At 34.0% G+C, this 19,522-nt stretch overlaps 4 protein-coding genes across 8 annotated transcripts; 1 reads left to right on the forward strand and 3 right to left on the reverse strand.

Annotated features, from left to right (window-relative positions):
* Window positions 1–214: 214 nt before the first annotated feature.
* Window positions 215–5,433, forward strand: LOC105765749 (nucleobase-ascorbate transporter 6). 2 transcript variants are annotated; one of them, XM_012584996.2, is made up of 16 exons: window positions 215–285; window positions 625–676; window positions 861–959; window positions 1,698–1,795; window positions 1,926–2,102; window positions 2,490–2,590; window positions 2,807–2,882; window positions 2,971–3,030; window positions 3,160–3,344; window positions 3,714–3,810; window positions 3,953–4,039; window positions 4,180–4,238; window positions 4,340–4,431; window positions 4,538–4,615; window positions 4,727–4,887; window positions 5,007–5,433. In XM_012584996.2, exons 3-16 carry the CDS (start codon window positions 872–874, stop codon window positions 5,223–5,225), a joined length of 1,578 nt encoding a protein of 525 aa, XP_012440450.1. In that variant the 5' UTR covers window positions 215–285; window positions 625–676; window positions 861–871; the 3' UTR covers window positions 5,226–5,433. The 2 variants fall into 2 exon arrangements, with proteins under 2 accessions (XP_012440450.1, XP_012440449.1); XM_012584995.2 differs by lacking the exon at window positions 215–285 and adding an exon at window positions 338–439.
* A 550-nt stretch (window positions 5,434–5,983) lies between these two features.
* LOC105765750 (LIM domain-containing protein WLIM1) lies at window positions 5,984–8,215 on the reverse strand. Its single transcript, XM_012584998.2, has 5 exons — window positions 7,937–8,215; window positions 7,073–7,169; window positions 6,936–6,976; window positions 6,729–6,815; window positions 5,984–6,443 (listed from the first exon to the last, which is right to left on the reverse strand). The coding sequence occupies exons 1-5, from the start codon at window positions 8,072–8,074 to the stop codon at window positions 6,237–6,239; spliced, it is 570 nt and encodes a 189-aa protein (XP_012440452.1). The 5' UTR covers window positions 8,075–8,215; the 3' UTR covers window positions 5,984–6,236.
* A 1,166-nt stretch (window positions 8,216–9,381) lies between these two features.
* LOC105765751 (succinate dehydrogenase subunit 7A, mitochondrial) lies at window positions 9,382–11,632 on the reverse strand. Of its 2 annotated transcripts, none has more exons than XM_012584999.2 (4): window positions 11,448–11,632; window positions 11,265–11,336; window positions 10,613–10,715; window positions 9,382–9,717 (listed from the first exon to the last, which is right to left on the reverse strand). In XM_012584999.2, the coding sequence occupies exons 1-4, from the start codon at window positions 11,499–11,501 to the stop codon at window positions 9,635–9,637; spliced, it is 312 nt and encodes a 103-aa protein (XP_012440453.1). In that variant the 5' UTR covers window positions 11,502–11,632; the 3' UTR covers window positions 9,382–9,634. The 2 variants fall into 2 exon arrangements, with proteins under 2 accessions (XP_012440453.1, XP_012440454.1); XM_012585000.2 differs by having other exon boundaries at window positions 11,265–11,333; window positions 11,448–11,626.
* A 660-nt stretch (window positions 11,633–12,292) lies between these two features.
* Window positions 12,293–17,427, reverse strand: LOC105765752 (calmodulin-binding protein 60 A). Of its 3 annotated transcripts, none has more exons than XM_052625008.1 (7): window positions 16,919–17,427; window positions 16,097–16,175; window positions 15,228–15,280; window positions 14,616–15,106; window positions 13,981–14,141; window positions 13,289–13,495; window positions 12,293–13,194 (listed from the first exon to the last, which is right to left on the reverse strand). In XM_052625008.1, exons 1-7 carry the CDS (start codon window positions 17,089–17,091, stop codon window positions 12,589–12,591), a joined length of 1,770 nt encoding a protein of 589 aa, XP_052480968.1. In that variant the 5' UTR covers window positions 17,092–17,427; the 3' UTR covers window positions 12,293–12,588. The 3 variants fall into 3 exon arrangements, with proteins under 3 accessions (XP_052480968.1, XP_012440457.1, XP_052480969.1); XM_012585003.2 differs by having other exon boundaries at window positions 17,289–17,410; XM_052625009.1 differs by having other exon boundaries at window positions 17,307–17,387.
* Between the last annotated feature and the right edge of the window lie 2,095 nt (window positions 17,428–19,522).

Raw genomic sequence — 19,522 nt, forward strand, 5'->3', positions numbered from 1 at the left:
AGATTTTTCAACCTGAGAATTGATATGGCCACACGTCGTCGTTTAATTCCCTCCTTTAGCTTGTTTCAATGATATAATGAGATTCTTAGCTGTGTTTATCATTTATTTGTTCCAATGAGGACTTAATTGTATTAATGTTTGGTTTAAGTTACATGTTATTTAACCTCTGTGTGTGTGTTTTGGTCATGTAATAATTATAAAGGCTGTAGCTTCAGACGAGAAACAAAAAGAAAAATTTTCTTCGAAAAGGTGAAAAAAGCAAGTGAGGACAACTTTGAGTAAAAAGTCAGTCGGCACTCCTTTTTAACATTCAATTCAATCTTCACTTGAGCTTAAACATTTCTGATTTCTCATAAAAATTTCTCCTTTCTCATTTCTTTGCTTGCAAAAAGCCTCTGGGTTGTTTTTTGCATTTCCTTTCACTGTGACAACTTTTTAGGTGAAGTGGGGTAACATGATTTATTTTTTACTTTAATGCTTTCCTTCACTTGATTTTGCTTTGTAACAACCTAAATCTGTTGGCTCATTATTTTTGCTATTGCAATTATTAACACTCCCTTGCTCTCCCCCACATTTCATTTCATCTTTTTTCTCTTATCTTTTAAGCTTAAATCTTTTGTGCAGATTTCCTTATCTTTAGTTCAACTTTGTCCCTTTTATATCAGTGTCTACACATGTAAGTGGCTCACTCTTTTGGCCTTTTGGGGTCCTTTTTCTTATTTTCCCTTACTTTCTCCAGTGTTTCATTCTTTTAATGTTTTAGTTACCTCCTTTAGGATTTGGGATCTGGGTAGTTCTCAGCTTTAGTAGTTTACATTTGCTGATTCTCAGAAGTTGTGTTTTTTTTTTGGGGGGTATAGAGAAATAGATCATGGCAAAAGTAGATGAACCACAGCCACATCCACCAAAGGAGCAGCTGCCCAACATTTCTTACTGCATTACAAGTCCACCTCCATGGCGTGAGTTTCTTCAATGTTCTATTTTTTGTTTTTTACCCTAGTTATGACTGTTTAGATCCTAAATTTCACATTCAGCAGCAGCTGATGTATTGTGTTAGATTTTTGGTTGGTTTAAAGTGTGATTCTTGTGAATCCTCCTGGGAATATTCTAGGTAAGGTTCAGGTAGTAGTCATTTAGTTTTTTGGATATGTATCTTCTGTAAAATGTATATTCTTCTTTTAGCTGAAGCCTGAAAGTAAGTAGCTTTTTTGGCTAAGATACCCCTTTTTGGAAAAGTGAAATGCCATTATTCTGCAAAAAAAAAAAGAACTTTCTTTTTATATTCTGCAAGGATGAAGAAAGAGAAGGGGAAAAAACATAACGACCTTTCAACAATGCACGTAGTAATGTTTGGGTCTATTTTATAATTTCACTTGGGTAACTACGGATGATAATTCTAGTCATATGGTTATTGTTTTGGTGAGAGTTAACCTAAAGCCTACTCTTTGCTAATTGGCTTCATTTTGGTTGAATTTCCCCTCTTCTATTTGTCTTTCCCTTTAGAGTGTTCTGTTTCCACTTTAAACAAATTGAGGAAATTTTCATTTATTGTTTTGATGTGGGATCAAGATATTAAATAAATATTTTAGATATGTCTTCACTTGGCTATATTAAATGGCGGCTATTGCTGGTATTTGAATGCCGGTTGAAAAATAATGCAACTAATCTCTTGACACTTTGGTCTGTATTTGATGCAGCCGAGGCCATCCTTCTTGGTTTCCAACATTATCTTGTGATGCTTGGAACGACAGTGATCATTCCAACTTCACTTGTTCCCCAGATGGGAGGTGGAAATGTAAGTCCCCATGGAAAACAAGCAACAATTGTTACTTACTTTGAGTACCATGGTATTTGCTTTATGCTTTCACTATGGCATTTTGCCTGGCTTAATAATTTCAACAATGTTTTATCAATAACCACTATAGGAGGAGAAAGCAAAGGTTATCCAGACTCTACTCTTTGTTGCTGGTTTGAACACATTATTGCAGTCACTGTTTGGATCTAGATTGCCTGCTGTGATCGGAGGGTCTTATACCTTTGTCCCAACAACAATCTCAATTATTCTTGCTGGTCGGTTCAGTGACAGTTCAGATCCTATTGAGGTATCGTGATCTATACTCCAACTTTACCATATTAAACAATGTATGTTTGGACTTTGTAATTACTAAAGTTGCGTATTGATTTGGAAAAGCAAGTATTTACCTAATCCAGTATGGGACATGGTTACCATGCAGCTCAATCATTACTAATGTGATATACAATGACTTCACTCTTCATCATTCCATTGAAAGGAACATCCATTCTCATTATAATGTAGTTTTATTACTTGAAAATTTAAAATACAGAAAAGAGCGTAACTAAGTTGTCCAGTTCGAATATTAACTTCCACATATTGGTGTTTTCTTTGGTTTTTTGGAGTATTGTGTTTTACTGCTTTTTCAGAGAATTTCATTTGGTTTTCTTAAGTATTGTGTTTTAATGCCTTTCAGAGATTTAAAAGGATAATGCGGGCAACTCAAGGTGCCCTCATTGTAGCTTCCACTCTTCAGATTGTCCTTGGCTTCAGTGGCCTTTGGCGTAATGTTGCGAGGTTAGTTTACTTGTGTTCAATTTTTCAGGGAAAGTTTGAACAGCTTGGCTTTATACGTTTTTCCTTGTAAATAAATTGAAACTAGGTTGATTTTCTTATGGTCTTGGACTAATACATGCTTCATGCTGATTCACTTGAATGTACCAAATTCAAATATTTTAGTGAGACTTTCAATTAACTATTTTAATCATATGATTGCATTTTTCTTTTTTCCAGGTTTTTAAGTCCACTTTCAGTCGTTCCTTTGGTATCTCTAGTTGGTTTTGGGCTTTACGAATTTGGCTTTCCTGGGGTGAGTCTCTGCTTTATATGATAGACTTAGTCTAACATGGTATTATAACATCATCACCATGGATTTTGACTATTGTGTCAATTATTAGGTTGCCAAATGTGTGGAGATTGGACTGCCTCAGCTGATTCTTATAGTATTTGTCTCACAGGTAATGTCTTATAACTTTCGGGACATTCAGATATCCATCTTCTATTTATAGTCTTGGATGATCTAGCTTGAGTTTAAAAACTGTAAACTTTATCTAATTAATCATTGCTTATCTGTTTTTATTTTGCAGTACGTGCCTCATGTGATAAAGTCTGGAAGAAATGTCTTTGATCGATTTGCTGTCTTGTTTTCAGTGGTGATTGTTTGGATTTATGCTCATTTACTCACTGTGGGTGGAGCTTATAATGGTACAGCACCAAAAACACAAACAAGCTGTAGAACTGATCGTTCTGGTCTAATAGATGCTGCTCCATGGTGAGTTTGTGCAGCTCAATCACTTGTTTCTTGATTGGTATATCACTAAATGTTAGGTTTTTTTTAAGATGAATTTTGTTTAGTCTTAGGGTTTCAGTATCACTTAATAGGTGAGGCCATGCATTTTTAAGTTGGGCTTGCTGATTTGGCAAGACTTGCTTGTATCACTAAATGTTTTATACGAGGACTTGTTGCCTTCAGTGAGTTATAGTTAGTAGTTTATTTAGAAGTGCTAACAGTGGTTTTCATACAGAAGGCACTTTGGGCTTGTGTTTGATAACAATCCTAAGATTTATTTTACCATACTATAATAGCATTCGTCAAGAATGGTGTAGTTATAATTAGCTCACGAGAATTAGGGGTTTGCAGGATAAGAGTTCCTTATCCCTTTCAATGGGGAGCGCCATCATTTGATGCTGGTGAAGCCTTTGCTATGATGATGGCTTCTTTTGTTGCCCTTGTAGAGGTTTGTTTTCTTCTATTATTTATGAATTTTATTAACTGCTAAAACATCCAAACAAATTCCTTCATACTCTTTGGAAGTTAATAGTTAATTGCAGTGTTATTCAAAATATACTAACTTTTTACCTGTACAATGGCCTGAACAGTCCACTGGGGCTTTTATTTCTGTGTCAAGATATGCAAGTGCGACTCCAATGCCACCTTCTATTCTTAGCCGTGGTATTGGTTGGCAGGTAATTTTAAAAAGCTTGTTGATTCATGTCTAAATTGTTTATAAATTTTGTCTTCATCTGCATTTGCTGAACTTCAGTTTCATGTAAATCTTGAATTTTTATTTTATTTTTGTGAAGTAACTTTCTTTGACTTGCTTTAGGGAGTTGCAATTTTGGTGTCAGGATTGTTTGGAACTGCCAATGGTTCCTCAGTTTCTGTGTAAGGCTCTGACAAGCAATGAACACAATGTTGGACCTACTTTTACTGTGCTCAATTAATCTAAAAACAGAATTTGTGTACTAACTTTGTTCTCTCTACAGAGAGAATGCTGGCCTTTTAGCCTTAACACGAGTTGGCAGCCGAAGGGTTGTCCAAATCTCAGCAGGGTTTATGATTTTCTTCTCTATTCTTGGTAAATTTTTCTGATTTATGGGTTCTTTTTCTTCTTTCTAAATAGACGTTGAGCATTTTCTTTGTCATATCAGCTATTGATTTTTCTTTTTATACTTAATGTGCAGGGAAATTTGGAGCAGTCTTTGCTTCAATTCCAGCACCTATTATTGCAGGATTATACTGCCTATTCTTTGCATATGTTGGTAGGTAGCTGATTGGAGCTATTCACAAGGAAACATATGGATCTCCATTTTATTTGTAACAAGGTGTTTCAAGAAATTATATAATGAATCTATTTCCTTATGTTTCTGCAGGTGCTGGGGGTCTTAGTTTTCTTCAGTTTTGCAACCTCAACAGCTTCCGTACAAAATTTATATTAGGCTTCTCTGTTTTTATGGGCTTATCTGTGCCACAGTACTTCAATGAGTATACCGCAATTAATGGCTATGGTCCTGTTCACACAGGCGCAAGATGGGTACGTATATCCATGCTAAATCTGTTTTCAACGGTTTTATTCTTAGACAACCTTTTTGTGTAGTGATTTTAGAGTGAAGTGAATGTGAGTGACAAGGATATCTACTCATTTGTTAACAGTTCAATGACATTGTAAATGTGCCATTCTCATCGGAAGCGTTCGTAGCGGGATGCTTGGCATATTTCCTCGATAACACATTGCACCGCAAGGACAGTGGGATTAGGAAGGACAGGGGTAAGCACTGGTGGGACAAGTTCCGATCCTTCAAGGGTGATTCGAGGAGTGAAGAATTTTATTCCCTCCCCTTCAACCTAAACAAATATTTCCCATCTGTGTGAGATATAATGGAGGTATTGTCATTTTAAGTTGTAAAATCTCAATTGCCCTTTGTGGACGACATCATTACTATTTAATTCCATGTTAATTGTATTACACGCTATAGCAGTTGGTGTTTCCCTTTATAAGAACACTTAAATGACTAATTCCAATGGAGACGTGGGTTTGAAGTAAGCAATGCAATGTAATGCCTCTGTTGAGGTTATCTTATGTCTGATTTTTGCTTTCCAAGTTTTAGTCTACTGATTCCTGCGCTGGCCGCTAAGCAGGCATCGTCCATGTCCTTGTGATCGACAAGAGTGAAGCCATTGGCCCAATAGTCCATTAAAATGCCTTCTCCCCTCGGCCTAGGACAACAAAAAGTCCTCGTCTTCCTTACAGTCCTTCACCTTGAGCCCTAAGGTGCCTTATCAAGGATGGTTGCTTCATAACTAAAAAGATAATCAACTACTTTACCGGTATCCTACCGTATCAAAGCACTGACTAAGGATGTTACGTTCATGCAACGTTGATCTGATAATTACAACTTAAACGTATTTTTTTTTACGAAGCATATTTACCTCTTGGACTTTATATAGCAAGGAATATCAAATATGTTTACACAACTTTCCACAAATGTGTATATGTTTACACAGCTTGTAGGTAAAAATGGCTTTCAAGTTAATTCCATTCGATTTAAGTTATGGCTTATTAGTTGAGTGTTCATCTTTCTAAAAATAGTCTAGGTTTGAATTATTATTATACGACAAAAGAAATACCATTGCTTAACATGATATGTGTTGCATTCCATAAATCAATCCGATTATTCTTTGGACCATACACGAATCAACACCAATTTTGTACTCAAATGCATCAATTCAAAAAGATCACAAAAAAAAAATTATATCAATAAACTCAAACTCTTCAGCTGAATGTTTATCTCCGATGACAAATACATATAATAGGATTAACACAATAATAGCACTTTGTATGCTTCACAAGTTGAAACCGATTCATGCTTGAAGACAGGATCCTTAGGCCACAGTGTTCTCAGTCACCCCTTTAGCTTCTTCGTGCTTGCCGAGTTGGCTGAAGTTACCCTTCTGTTTGAACAGTTGATTGTGGTGATGCCTACAGTATAGACGATGTTCATGCGCAACGTAGTTTGACGGGCTGATAACACAACCTCCATGCGTGCATCTGAAACAAGCCTTGTGATATGAAGTGCCATCAACCGCCACCTGAGGATTCGGGAAAACCGGTAAAACTCAAACACCATCAAAAAATGTACTTAAGGCAATGCAGTGTTGTACAAAAGGACTCTAGCTTTCGGTAGCAATCAAGTAAATCCATATTGCCTAAGGTGACTGCAAAATTGACTGGCTTTGTTTCATAAACGAGAACAACAGAACCAGCTTAATTTGGCCAGTTATCATTCTTAATCATTGATGCAAAACTTGATGAGACAAAAAGATATGTTTTTCCTACAAGTTATGCAGTTAATAATTTAAAATTGGGACGAATACCTTTTCAATCGGGTACACAGTTTTCTTGCAAGCAACACATTTCTCTTGAGTTCCGGCAAACAAGCCCGAAAATTTGCTGTTGGTGACCTGCAGAGTTCCACTCAGAATTAAGTATCAACTTATAACAGTCCTTGATGATCAAGTATGGTAGTTTGAGTTAAGGGCTAAACAAGATTTATGTGGCCTGGAAAGGGAAGACAGAGGTACCTGGTCAGCTGATCGGTCTACCCTAACGGTTTTAGGAGTTCCTGACAAAGACAAAACAATCAAAATAACCGGGCTTTTGAAGCAGAAATAACGGGAAAGTAAATAAGCCTGAAATCAACTCATTAACTAGTAAGCACCTTCAAAACTTTTATCCAAGCTGCCAGTCATCTTAAATAGTTGATCAAAGTGAGGCTTGCAATACAAGACACCCTCAAAGGAGCTATAATTACTTAGCTGCAAATTTGTCAGAAAAGATGAGTAAACAACACATAGGATAAAGAAGTAAGGGGTTCAAGGTGCAATACAGCCAAGCAGACATGATTTTTTGAATGAACAGCTCATAATTAACAAGTCAATTTGCAGACGTTTTCATTGTTGTGGAGTCCTGATTATTCGTATCCGATATGTTCACTAATACGAGTGTGCAGTTGAATACAGGAAAAAGGGTGAAAGTAGTCCAAATCATATCCGTTGTTTCCTAGACACTCAATGAAAAAGAAAAGCGTATGTGTACCAAATCCAGTAGACCATTTCATATCCCTACATTTAATACATACAAGTGATCACTTTTCAGCCATTTGTAGCTCAGGCTTCAATGTTTTAGGCACAATCTAATTGTGATTCCACCAAAAACAGTTGACCAGGTGATTGTATTTTATGAATTCTCAGTTGCAAATCCTATATAACCTAAACTGATAAGTTTTTACTCAACCAAGTTCAGGAAAAAAATGGATAAGCAATGAAGCCACATGGTACATGTAACTCAATTCTATAACAAGTGATGAGATCTCAAACACAAGTTACAAAATGGCAGGCAGCTTTGATCATAAAAGCTGTCTGTCTGCAACATATAATCAATCAACAGAAAGGACGGACTAAAAAAAAGTAACACTATTTAAACCCCAGATACACACAAATCCAAGATAAACTAATTAACAAAAAGACTGGATTAAGATGAAAAAGCAACACAAAATACATGTATATGTGAGAGTGAATGAAACCTTAAGGGTACCCTTGCAATGGTGGCACCTGAAGCAAGCTTTATGATAAACTTTGTTGTCAGCAGTAAGCTGGTCAACCAAGTAAACAGTTTTTTCACAAGCCTTGCATTTCTGGGTAGTCCCTGCAAAAGTTGCCATTCTCTTTCAGATCTTTCCTTCGATAATTCAGTTTTTCTTTTTGTTGTTGATGTTAAAGGCAAGAACAAAGATAGAGAAGACTTTTTTTGTTTGTTCTCTCTCCTTTCTTAATTTTGTTTTTATTAATTCAAAATTCTCGTGTATGCGATTACAGCTCACAGATATTGAATTTGAAGTTTAAGTAATAATTGCATCTCAAAAATAATTAAAAGATATTATATAATATAAATTAATAATACAAGTGTGGCCGCCCATATAGAATTAGGACACACAGTGAGTAAATTACTGGAATTTATACCATCTTCAGACTAAAGCAGTAAAATGTAGTACCCTCTGCCACTGGCTCTCCAATAATTAAAATAAATTTAACAAAATCATTTTTTTACCGTTCGTATATTTAATATAAATTTTATTTGGACTGTTTCATAAGAAATATTCCTTGTATCCAATTTTTTTACCGTTTGTATCTTTAATATAAATTTTTATTTAAAAGTTTTTAAACAATAAAAACTTTGCACATTTAGTTAATAGTTTTCAATTTTGGTTTCCTTTTTTTTGTATTTTCCTTAATCCTTTTCATTCCAATGGTGATAAGTAGGTCGAATAATCCTTGTAATTTAAACTGTGTTACATCAAACTAAAAATCTCAATTACAAAAATGAAAACATAATCCAATATGAAATGACTAATTATCTCCATTTCCTCTAAATTGGAGTTGAAATGATATTATATTATATTATTTATAAAAAAATATTAATTAATTAATATACTCATCCCATTCCCACCTAAATCAGGACAACAATCTTTTTTGTAAAATGAATTTATTTCCCGGTTTCCAACTCGAGCAAAACTCCAGTAAAGAAGAGGAGAACCTGTATAAAGCTGGTGGCATTAGGAGGAATCGGCAATTATTTTAAGCCTGACCTACAATCAGCACTTTCAAGCCCCCTTTTTATCAGTGAGATGGGCCAAAGCCAACCATTCAATAACCATCTTGTTGAAGCTCAATCAAAATATATTTAAATAATATAAAAAAACCTGCTCTGCTAGAATTAAAGGATACCATCTGGACTAAATCCCCAAGGCTCGGTTTGGTTCACTTCTTTCATCTTTAACCCACGTCATCTACAATCTACAAACATGATTACTGCAGGAACAATTGATCGTACTCCCACATCAATTATCAAAGTTAAATGCGACAAAGTTCTTGCTACAATGCAATCGGATCTTGTGGTTCGACATCATGTTGATGATGCCCCCCACCAATACCAGCAAGGATTTGGGAGTTTCCTTCATGTCACACTGCATACTCCAAACCCTATTAACGGGCTAGTTTCTATAATTATTGGAATCATCATTTTTTTTATGACAGAATTCATATGATGAGAACATGATGGAAATTTGCAGACTAGGGTCTTCAACAATGTCATAACATATGTCAGTTTTGCTTATTTATCACTAGGCAAAATCTTTAAAATCTAAAACAGCATTGCCAAAAACAAGATGAAATGCTGACATCCACTTTTTCGTTTCCACACACAGGCCAAAGCTTGCACAGCCTCATTTACTTCCACCACCAGCCTTTGCCTTGTTCCTAGCTTCTTCTCGCATTACTGCCTTGACATAAATTTCATAGCAACAACCTGAAACAAATGAACAAAACACCATCATCATACAACAAGTTTAGTCATAGATGCTCATCCGTTTTAAGCAGAAACACTATATTTCTTTCTGATCTTATGCAGGGTCCAGGACAGCGAACTCTAGAAATCGTAACACTTTCTAATCCATCAAATCTATTAAGGTTGATTCAACATGCTTCCCTTGTTCGTGAATTGGTTCATAATTTCACAATCTCATTGAAAGGGTAAGGGAGGGCATAAGTGATCATGGGCCGGGCCGGGGCCAGATAAAATTTTAGGCCCATTTTCTAAGCCTGGGCCCGGCCCGGCCCATATTAAATTTTACAACACCAAAAAAAGTATATATTTAATATATATTTGATTAAAAAGTATATTTTGATAAAAAATAAAAATATATATTTAATATATAATTCGGGCCGGGCCAGGCCCGGGGCCAAAAAAGTTTTACCCAAAGCCCAGCCCGTTTTCTAAATGGGCCTCTTTTTTTGCCCAAACCCATATTTCGGACCTATATTTTTACTTGAACTCTCCTATTTTTTGGGCGGGCCGTCGGGTAGCCCAACCCATGATCACCTCTATAAGAGAGTAGCCATTAACCAAACTAATTCTTACAATCTAGCCATTGACAAGGTGAGGACTCATCACCAAACAGGCAGCATTCTTTCATTTCAAGTCCCCCCCCCCCGGTAGTAAGAAAAAAGGGGAAAGTGAAAACTAAAAAGATTCAAAAGAAAGAAGATTTCCAGTTACAATCAAAGTATAATATCCAAATTTACCAAACATTAGAGACATATTTAGGGCATATCTAAAAAGGATAGTAGAGAACCAAATCCAACTTCTTGTGGAGTTATATTCAAGAGCCAATTCATTCAACTTTTAGCAGAAGTAGGCTCACCTGCTACAACAACAACTGTAAGAACATCCCCAATTCTCTTCAGTGTCGACACACTCTTCTTATAAGATTTAAAACGACTTAACGAAGGGTCCTTTGCCAAGAGCTGCAGGGTGTAATCCATATCAACACGATGTCAAGTATGGCACAAAAGCATCACATTTAAGAACACACACACGTGAATATATATTAAAAAGATCTGATGACTTCTAATCCTCCCCATTCCATGTCACAAAATACGGAACTGATTAAAGGATTAGAATCATTAGATTATAAGTAATCATCAATAATCAAAACCCAATTTCCGTATCCAATGTAATCACTCAGTAGCTAAACATAAAATCCCTTTTAAAAAAATTTCTTGAAAATCACGATCAAGAAGGTTTAAAACAGACCAACATTCTGAATCATTTCAAATAATATTCTTCTCCTCTGCAATTCCATCAATTAACATGGGCCAACTCAAAGAAGATGCAATGGCACCTATAAAACCCAAAAACACTACCTCATGGAATTATGAGCTGAACCAAATGCTCGAAATTGAAATTCTCAAAGCGGATCAAAAGAGTAAAAATGAAAAGAATCAAAAGGGAATATATATTTATTATCAAGGAAGTCGAACTCAGAAAGAAATACAGTAAAGGGGAAAACTCACAGCTTTCTCACGATCCCCAAGTTCAACATGAAATGCTCGTGTTGGCACAGCCATGGAAGCCTCTGTCTTCTGCTTTAATCAGAGGACAATTTTCATAGACCGAATTAGATAGAGCTATGAACAAATCAAGCAAAGACCCAACAAAGATCTATACACGTATAAAATGTTTATATGCTTTAATACCTGATAAGATCGGAAGTGGTTCGCAAAGCTACTTTGTCCAAGGAAAAAGGCCATCTCTTCGATCTCTCACTGATTTTCAGACTGAAGAACAAAAATAAAAACAAGAAGTCAGCTGCTGGGTGGGGATTGTCGATTGTCGACCAAAGGAAAACGCTAATAGGGCTTTAATTTTCTCACTAAAATGATTCAACTCCTACGTTTTTGTAGGGCGGGCCCGGCCTGGACCGAATTTGGATAACCTTAGGTTCACTTCCGATTAAAATTTTAATAGAAATTAATATTTTTAATTTAAGTTTGTTTACAAAATATTATAATATTTTTAAATATTTATTATTTCTGGAATAATAAATAAGAAATTAGAGTCAATTCAAATTCAGTCTGAATAAAATGTTCCGTTATGTTCAGTTAAATAATTATAAAGAAAGGTTAAGAAAAAATACATATTTTGTTTAAATAATTAAAATTAGTAAAGGAAAGAAAAAATTTACTATAATGAATTTTTATTTCACATTTTAATCCCCAGAAAGTAGAGATTTTCATACAGCAAAAGGTATTTTCTCTTAAATAAAAAATATTTATCCAAACAAAGAAAATATCACATTTTCTCTTACTTTCCATTTATTTCCCTCGTTTTAGGCTTAAAACATAAAATGATATTTAATATATTTTCTTTAATTTAGTACATAAGTACCTAAATTATACGTAAGAGTACGTGTTTTCAACCTTTTTTTTTTCCATTATCATTATTAAGTTAATTAATACATAAGATTGCCGATAGTATACAAGAAAAGAGCTGAACGATGAGAAAGCGGAAAAGAAAGCGAATATACAAAAAATGCAATAAATTTGCAGTTATCAAACAAAAGCATTTCATTCATGCATGGTCCATGCTTCCACTGAAGCAACAGTGATAATTTACAACTAAAAATCTGCGAAATTCTGTGTTGCCCATCAATATAATATTTACAGTGTAATATGATACAGAGTACTGCATTTCTGACCTCCACCAAGGATTTGTAAACAAGCAGCTGTATGGTGTGAACCTAGGATACTTCAACCTCTTCAATTCTATAACCAACCAAAATTCAATAAGGCAGCACTTGGCTCCCCCCTACTATTTCCGACTGCACCTGTAAAAGTATTAAAGTCCAGTGCCATATCTCAGACCTAGAAATTTTTCTTTAACTTTTCTTTTGATAGAGAACCACTTCAGTACACTAAAAACCTTGGTCCATCTACTCTTCGCTTGGTCAGCAACTTTACGTTGCACAAGGAATCCGTCAACAGCAGTTTGTAGATCCGCTTGTGATTCCAAACCAAGGCCCTGGGAATGAAGATCACCATCAAAATATCCAAGATGATCCTCGTCACCAAAAGTCTGAGAAATATCTGCGTCACACGTTAGGGAATTATTGACTTGGCCAGGATAACTCAATGTTTGGTCATATCTAAGATCCGGGTTTTCGATACCATGCAGGGCATAATCCTCCAATCCACCCATACCCCAAACTGAATAGATGGTTGAGATGATATCGGGAGAAGAAGCACTTGTTTGAGCATAATCATATCCATCCATCTTTTGAGAAGCCAAAACCTTGCTACCATTAGAATTCTCTGTCTTGGCAGAGTTTGTGCAAGGAATCTTAGCTAATTTTGAACAACTACTTATGAGAGAGGCTTCGTCGTCAAACGAGATGACTTCTGCCCAATGTTCAAATGCAGAAATTACCAAGTTTTGAGCTTCAATCTAATGGGCAAGCAGATAATCAGAAGCCATTAATGAAAGGAGTGAAGAAATGCAAAGAAATAATAATAATAAGATTAGATAAGGGAAGTTTTACCTTCTCAGTTTCTGATAGCTTATCAGTTGTAAGGTACTGGCATTCTGAAAGTAGTCCTGTCAATTGTCCCACGACGTTGAAGACCACACCAGATTTCTGTTGAGAACCAGGAGGGCAATACACGTGCCTCCTCTTATCAAGCACACATGTTCGAGCATGCTCCACGGTGATTTCCCACATCTTAGCAGACATACCAGTGCCGAGGATCTGCAAATATCTCATGAAACAAATATTGCTTTCTTTTAGCATTTTGGCATCATCAAAATACTACCTTTAAGCATCAAAGCTGCTTAAATTGGTGTCAAATAGTCAACATGTAACCTGGTGAAGCTTCGGCAAAGCATGGATATCTCAGAGATGCTAAGTTACATTTAATTTCCAAATTTATATCATTGTTCAATTATTTGCTGATAAAAGAATATCCTTGGTGCAGTAGCAAAACTAAACTTTAATCAATGCAGGCATAGGGTCCCGTAAGTAAACTGCATAAAGTTGGAAGTAATATGAAATAAATGTCCAAGGAACCTTTTACGTTATATTTTTCATAAATGAATTTGTGTGGTCTAATCCTATAACATTCACAGCACAGTTCCTTCTCAAAAGCTAACCAAACATGCTTAAGTTCAATGAGTACTTAAAACTGATTAAACTCCAAGTTTCACAAAAAGAGAGATAAAGCAGAAGAATCTCACATGTCGAAGCCTTGGAGGATTTATACAGAGCATGGTCAAGAAATCCTTAACAGTGTTGATATTTTCCCGACTCAAGCGCTTATGGAAAGCCCCATCTTTGCCAATTTTCTCTAATCTCCATACTTCATCAGAAAGAGATGGAGGATGATGCTTCTTGTATACTGCAACCAGAAACCAAAGTTCAAAACGTGTTTCTTTAACAACTTCTGAAGAAAACAAATTCTAAGAAAACAGAAAAAAAAGAAAGGGCAAACTTTCCAGCACTCCAAATATCAACCTCCCCATTTTTTTTCTAGTTGTTCTTGGAACCCTGAGACTAATATTGCTCTTCACAGTCTAAGACTATACTAAAAGTGAAGAAAGTTAGAAGTGACCAATAAATTAGAGTTAATTCAACATCTTGGTAACATAAACATTGTGGAGTGATTGCCAATATGTATCAGATATGAATTATAGCAATATAGGACTTGTATTTCAAGTTTTGAACACTGTACTAACCAACACTGCTCAAAGGTACAAGCATCCATTTAGCCTGAAATCTTTCTACATCTTATCAACATATTAATTTAAGCAGAAATTTGCTACACAATAAATAGATACATGTTCATCAAAAATGGATTTAATCAAGTTCTTACATTCTCCACGGTGATCCCTGACAATGAAGGATTCTGTCTTTGCTTCTCTTACTCTAGTGCCACCAGAACCATCCACAACTCTAGCACCAAGTCTGAAACGACGGCATCTAGTCCAGCTTGAATTATCTGTAAATGAAATCTCACCCACTAAACCTATGCCCTCGGTGAGAGTTAGAAATGCATCTCCGGTAAGAAGAGGTTTCTTTCCTTCTCTCTCTTTTACAATGTTATTGTTAAACTCTTCAACCGCCCAGTTGTCCTCCTCATCACCATCAAAATCTCCCTCAAGGACTACAACTTCTACTTTGGCAGAAGACTCCGGACCAGAGGTAACTATTTGTCCAGTAAGAGCATCAACTATAGCCACTTTTATGGTAGAACAATCTTCTGCCTCAATTCGAGCTCCAGTGAACACAGGAAGGGAGAGATTATTTAAGAATTGGAGTTGTAAGCTTCTTGACTCAGAAGAATTTACCTCCTTCCCACCATTCCTTAAAACAAACAAGGAGCGTTACCATGTGATTTAGTATAAACAAACAAGTTAACACAGCTCTGGAAGAAAATATTTCTAATTCATACTTTTTTTCTTCCTTCTTTAAATTGAATTCATACCTTTTCATATTATTCAAATGCTTTCTAAGAGCCAATTCAACTTCTTCTTTGACCTACAAAACAGAGGATTGGTAATTTACATCCAATTCTTAATATATTTAATTACTTTTTAAAAAGTATTGTGCAGCAAAACACTAGTAAAAGATATGGGAGCTTGCTACAAACAGATCTGAAATACAAGTTTTTGCTGCATTTTCCTGAAAAAGCTTTGAAATTAGATGCCAGACACCATGACAAGGGCGTTTACAAAGAAATAGCAAAAATATCAGAATAAATAAAAATACAAGCCTACTTGACAGCATGTCCAGTTGTCCACCCACAGAAGCAAAAAAAAGAAAAATTCATGCTCCAAACGATTACAAAGATGCATAAAACAGTTGACTGAAGAAGCGGAGAGAATTTGTTGAATGAACTGAAAAGCATTCAAGACAGTCTATAAAACAGACTTAGAGTTGAATCAAGATTCAAACACAGGACGCTGATAAAAGTAATTGTCAGTAGGCAGTAAAGGACATGGGACATGGTAGTTTTATGATTTCAATTATTGAGAGGCATCATCCCCTATTCTTACTAGAGGTGAAGCCAGGGATTTTATATTGGGCGGATGAGATAAAGAAAAGACCCAATTATAAGTTTTTAGAGGACCGATTTCTTTTTACTATTTTTTCAGTATAAAATATTAAAACTTCAAATATTTGAAAGCAATCTGAAGGAAGGGACTGAATAGAAAAGAAAGGGCATATAGTATCAATGCACACTTTAAATTTCATGGTTAAATGAGAAAACCTGACAAGATTTTAATTGAAAAAAGGGCTGAAAAAACAGAATACAGAAGTGAAGAAATAACATGATCAAAGGAAGAAACATACCACCCTACGAATCAATGGCTCCAAAACTGGCTCCAGCAAATGTTGGACAGACTGCAACTTCATCACCTCCTGAACCACACTGGCATAGTTTACAAATAGATTAGCAGCCTAAAGAAACAGAATAAATAATACATAATTTTACATCGATTATTATTACCAATTATCACATACACCAAATAATCACAGGTAAGATTCATCTACATAGAGAATGAAAATGTATTCGAGGAATATTGCTCCATTACCAACACCAAAAGCACCAAAACTACTTCTAGGACCATGCAAACCATTTCTTTTCTCATATTTTTAGTTGTCAAAATTATGTAGCAACTTTGTTTTGAATAAAAAGCTAATGGCAACTCAACACTCTATGGTAAAATAGCCAAATATGTTTGCCTCCTCAGATGTATTGAAAAAGCATGTATATCCGCCATAACAGCATTAGAACATCTCTCACTCTCCTAACATATCATTCAATAGAAAAAACCCCATAACCCTGATGAAAGCTCATGGATGTCCACTACAACAAATTGCAAGAAAATAAAGTCCAAGGAGCAATCGACAATCAATTAAGTGAAAAATAAAAAGTGTAATTCAGTTCTCTAATTAGTTTCAAGATTTGCAGAGAATTTTAATCATTTTACAAATTGGGAAGACATATTTAATCAAGAACTTTGGTAAGCAAGTAATAAACCCAGTAAAAATATCACTCATCCATTCTGAACTTCAATCATATTAAACACATGAATTATACCAAACAACGAAAACCCAATTTGTTTCAAAATATAACCAAGAATAGGAAAACAAGAAAGGGAAGGGGAATACTTTCTCAAGGTTGGAACCCTTCTCCGTTTATCTTGATCAGGACTGTTCCCTTCAGACGGTCGAGCCTTACCATCCTCCTGGGGCCTTTTCTGTGACATTACTACTACTAACTCCAACAACAAAAACACCCCAAAAGCTAAGCGGTATCGATGGTGGTAAACGATTAGGTTCATTTAACAAACACCTAGACGACAACAACAACAATAACAGCCAAAGAACCCACCATGCGCCACTTCAATAATAAAATGAAATCATGAAACAGCCCGGGGGAGTTCACATATACATATATAAGCTACTCATTCATAAATAACTGCTAATCAAATGAGTAAAATCCAAAAGAATAAAAATAAAAAGTAAAGGCAAAAGCAACCTAGCACTTTAATCTCACTTTCCTATCCATTGCCTGAATTTGGCGGAATCTGGGATGCTTCTTCGCCGCAAAACTCTTTTCATTTTATTATTATCTTTTTTCTCTCTTTCCTTTCTTCGAGTTTAACCGCAATGCCAAAGGCTGCTGTATAAGCTGTGTCTGCAAGCAAGGATTTTTGTCCGTAACATGGGACCCGACAAACCGCGTTTTGGACTAGATTTGAGGGATGGGGTCCACATAATAATACGCATTTTCCTTCCATTTCGTTCCGATCCTATCTAATCAAAGCGTGTAATGGAGTTTGACTTTAATTTCAATTTTAATTTTAGGATAAAATCTTTCTTACATTTTTTACATACAACACCCCGTACGTAAAAAAGTTTACATAATATATTTATTAATTTTGATATAACACTAATTAAATATGATTTTATTTTAAATAGTAAAATTGAGTTATTAAAATTATAATATTTAGGTTTGAATCGAGTAAAAATATCAATATTAAAAGTTGGATTATTTTTTGTCTTTTTATTAAAAATGAATAAATTAATTTTATATATTAAAAAAAGTGTAATTTGACTTTTCGTTAAAAACCTATAATTGTTGAGTGATGATTTAGATTTTAAAATTTCTTATGTAAGTGATATTAAATTCAATGATGAGTAGCATTAGGTAAAAAGTATTAAGATTCATATTGCATTTTTCCATTTCAACTCAAAATTGGTAAATTAGTGCAAACTAATCTTCTATTAAAATTTCCATTTATATCTACTCTTAAATTTTGATATGATTTACAAAAAACTAAGTACTAACCTTGCGTTGATGTGATAATATTTTAAAATTAAAGTATCCTAAAATAAATATTTGTTATAGTTATAATTATAATTATTTAAAACTACATCCAAGAAGAATCTAGACAAATGATTTTCTAATTCATCTTGGATATGATTTTTCAAAAATTATAAAAATAGATAATTATTTAAAATTATTAAAAGTTGCAAAATTTTAATAGCTTTAAATAATTTTTATAGTGTTTTATAATTATTTAATAATAATATATTATTATTATTATTATTATTAAAAGTGACTAAATTGATGTAATGTATCAATAGAGTTTCAATTCAATTGTGAAATTACTATAATCTCATCCCTTTACAAAATAACAATTATTATTTTGAGAGTATTTATCTTTTATATTTTAATAAATCTAGGAAATTATATACATATGATGGGAATCACGAATTTGTATCCAAAATATCATAGCCTTCATTACTTAACTTTATCATTTCCATTAAAGTCATTTTTATTTCTGTTTCAATTTTTTATAAATATATTTTTAAGATCTAGTTTTATTTAATTTTGGCTTTATTTTTGCATATCCAAACAAATTTTTATATTTTAATTTATATTTAAATTCAAATCATGCGTAATCTTCAATTTAATTTACATTTAAAAGGTAAACATAAATTACTTAAAAATTTTAACATAAATTGCTTTTTATTTAAAATAAAATTTACTCATCTACAAATAAAAATATTACAAATTATTTAAATTTAAAAATATAAAAATTATTGAACTTAAATTATAAAATTCTCATTTTCGATAATTTACCTTTAAAATTAAATTAGATTAAATGGTTTTGTCTGGGAAGGAAAAGTTGTGGAGTCCACTGATTTTTTAGAATTTTATGGTTCGTTTTTTTTTGGAAGTTTTTCCGTTCTTATCTAATTATAAAAAAATTACAATGACGAGTCTTATAGTTATTTCAGAAAAAAATCATAATAAGTCTCTATAAAAATACAATAAAGAAAAATGAGTTAATTTTATATAATTCTATTTTCTTAAAAGTTAAATTATTGATTTCATTTTCATGGATACGTCATTCATTTTATAACATTATCTTTAATATATTTTAAAATTAAATTGATATCAGATATTAAACTTAGTGAAAAGCATTGTAATAGCAATAATGGGCATTTACGTGACATGACACGTGCATAGTTTTAGTCCATGTAAAATATTGATGGATGCGAAGCTAACTTATCAAATCAGATCGAAATATTTGATACTAATTTTATTTATCTTATTTGTAAGGTGTAAATTTTCCCCCATCCACGTATTTTCTCCTGCATATTTAAAATAAAGACAAGCTTATTGGTAGTATCTTTGGAAAAAAAGAGAGTACTTTTTAGTTCATTGGACATTTAAATCAAACGTTTTTTTTTAAAGATTAT

The sequence above is a fragment of the Gossypium raimondii genome, chromosome 12, assembly GCF_025698545.1.
Source record: "Gossypium raimondii isolate GPD5lz chromosome 12, ASM2569854v1, whole genome shotgun sequence".
Taxonomy (NCBI): domain Eukaryota; kingdom Viridiplantae; phylum Streptophyta; class Magnoliopsida; order Malvales; family Malvaceae; genus Gossypium; species Gossypium raimondii.

Bases quoted from the DNA above. Each gene is read 5' to 3' on its own strand.
- LOC105765749 (XM_012584996.2), top strand. From the start codon at position 872: ATGGCAAAAGTAGATGAACCACAGCCACATCCACCAAAGGAGCAGCTG. The intron at 3,031-3,159 runs GTAATGTCTTAT...TTTATTTTGCAG, and splicing joins TTATAGTATTTGTCTCACAG to TACGTGCCTCATGTGATAAA. The intron at 4,040-4,179 runs GTAATTTTAAAA...GACTTGCTTTAG, and splicing joins GCCGTGGTATTGGTTGGCAG to GGAGTTGCAATTTTGGTGTC.
- LOC105765750 (XM_012584998.2), bottom strand. From the start codon at position 8,074: ATGGCAACTTTTGCAGGGACTACCCAGAAATGCAAGGCTTGTGAAAAA. The intron at 6,977-7,072 runs GTGCTTACTAGT...TGTCTTTGTCAG, and splicing joins CTTGGATAAAAGTTTTGAAG to GAACTCCTAAAACCGTTAGG. The intron at 6,816-6,935 runs GTACCTCTGTCT...GGAACTCTGCAG, and splicing joins TAGACCGATCAGCTGACCAG to GTCACCAACAGCAAATTTTC.
- LOC105765751 (XM_012584999.2), bottom strand. From the start codon at position 11,501: ATGGCCTTTTTCCTTGGACAAAGTAGCTTTGCGAACCACTTCCGATCT. The intron at 10,716-11,264 runs GTGAGTTTTCCC...TACACCCTGCAG, and splicing joins TTGGGGATCGTGAGAAAGCT to CTCTTGGCAAAGGACCCTTC. The intron at 9,718-10,612 runs GTGAGCCTACTT...CATTTGTTTCAG, and splicing joins TACAGTTGTTGTTGTAGCAG to GTTGTTGCTATGAAATTTAT.
- LOC105765752 (XM_052625008.1), bottom strand. From the start codon at position 17,091: ATGAACCTAATCGTTTACCACCATCGATACCGCTTAGCTTTTGGGGTG. The intron at 15,281-16,096 runs GTATGTTTCTTC...TCTGTTTTGTAG, and splicing joins AGCCATTGATTCGTAGGGTG to GTCAAAGAAGAAGTTGAATT. The intron at 15,107-15,227 runs GTATGAATTCAA...GTTTGTTTTAAG, and splicing joins CATTTGAATAATATGAAAAG to GAATGGTGGGAAGGAGGTAA.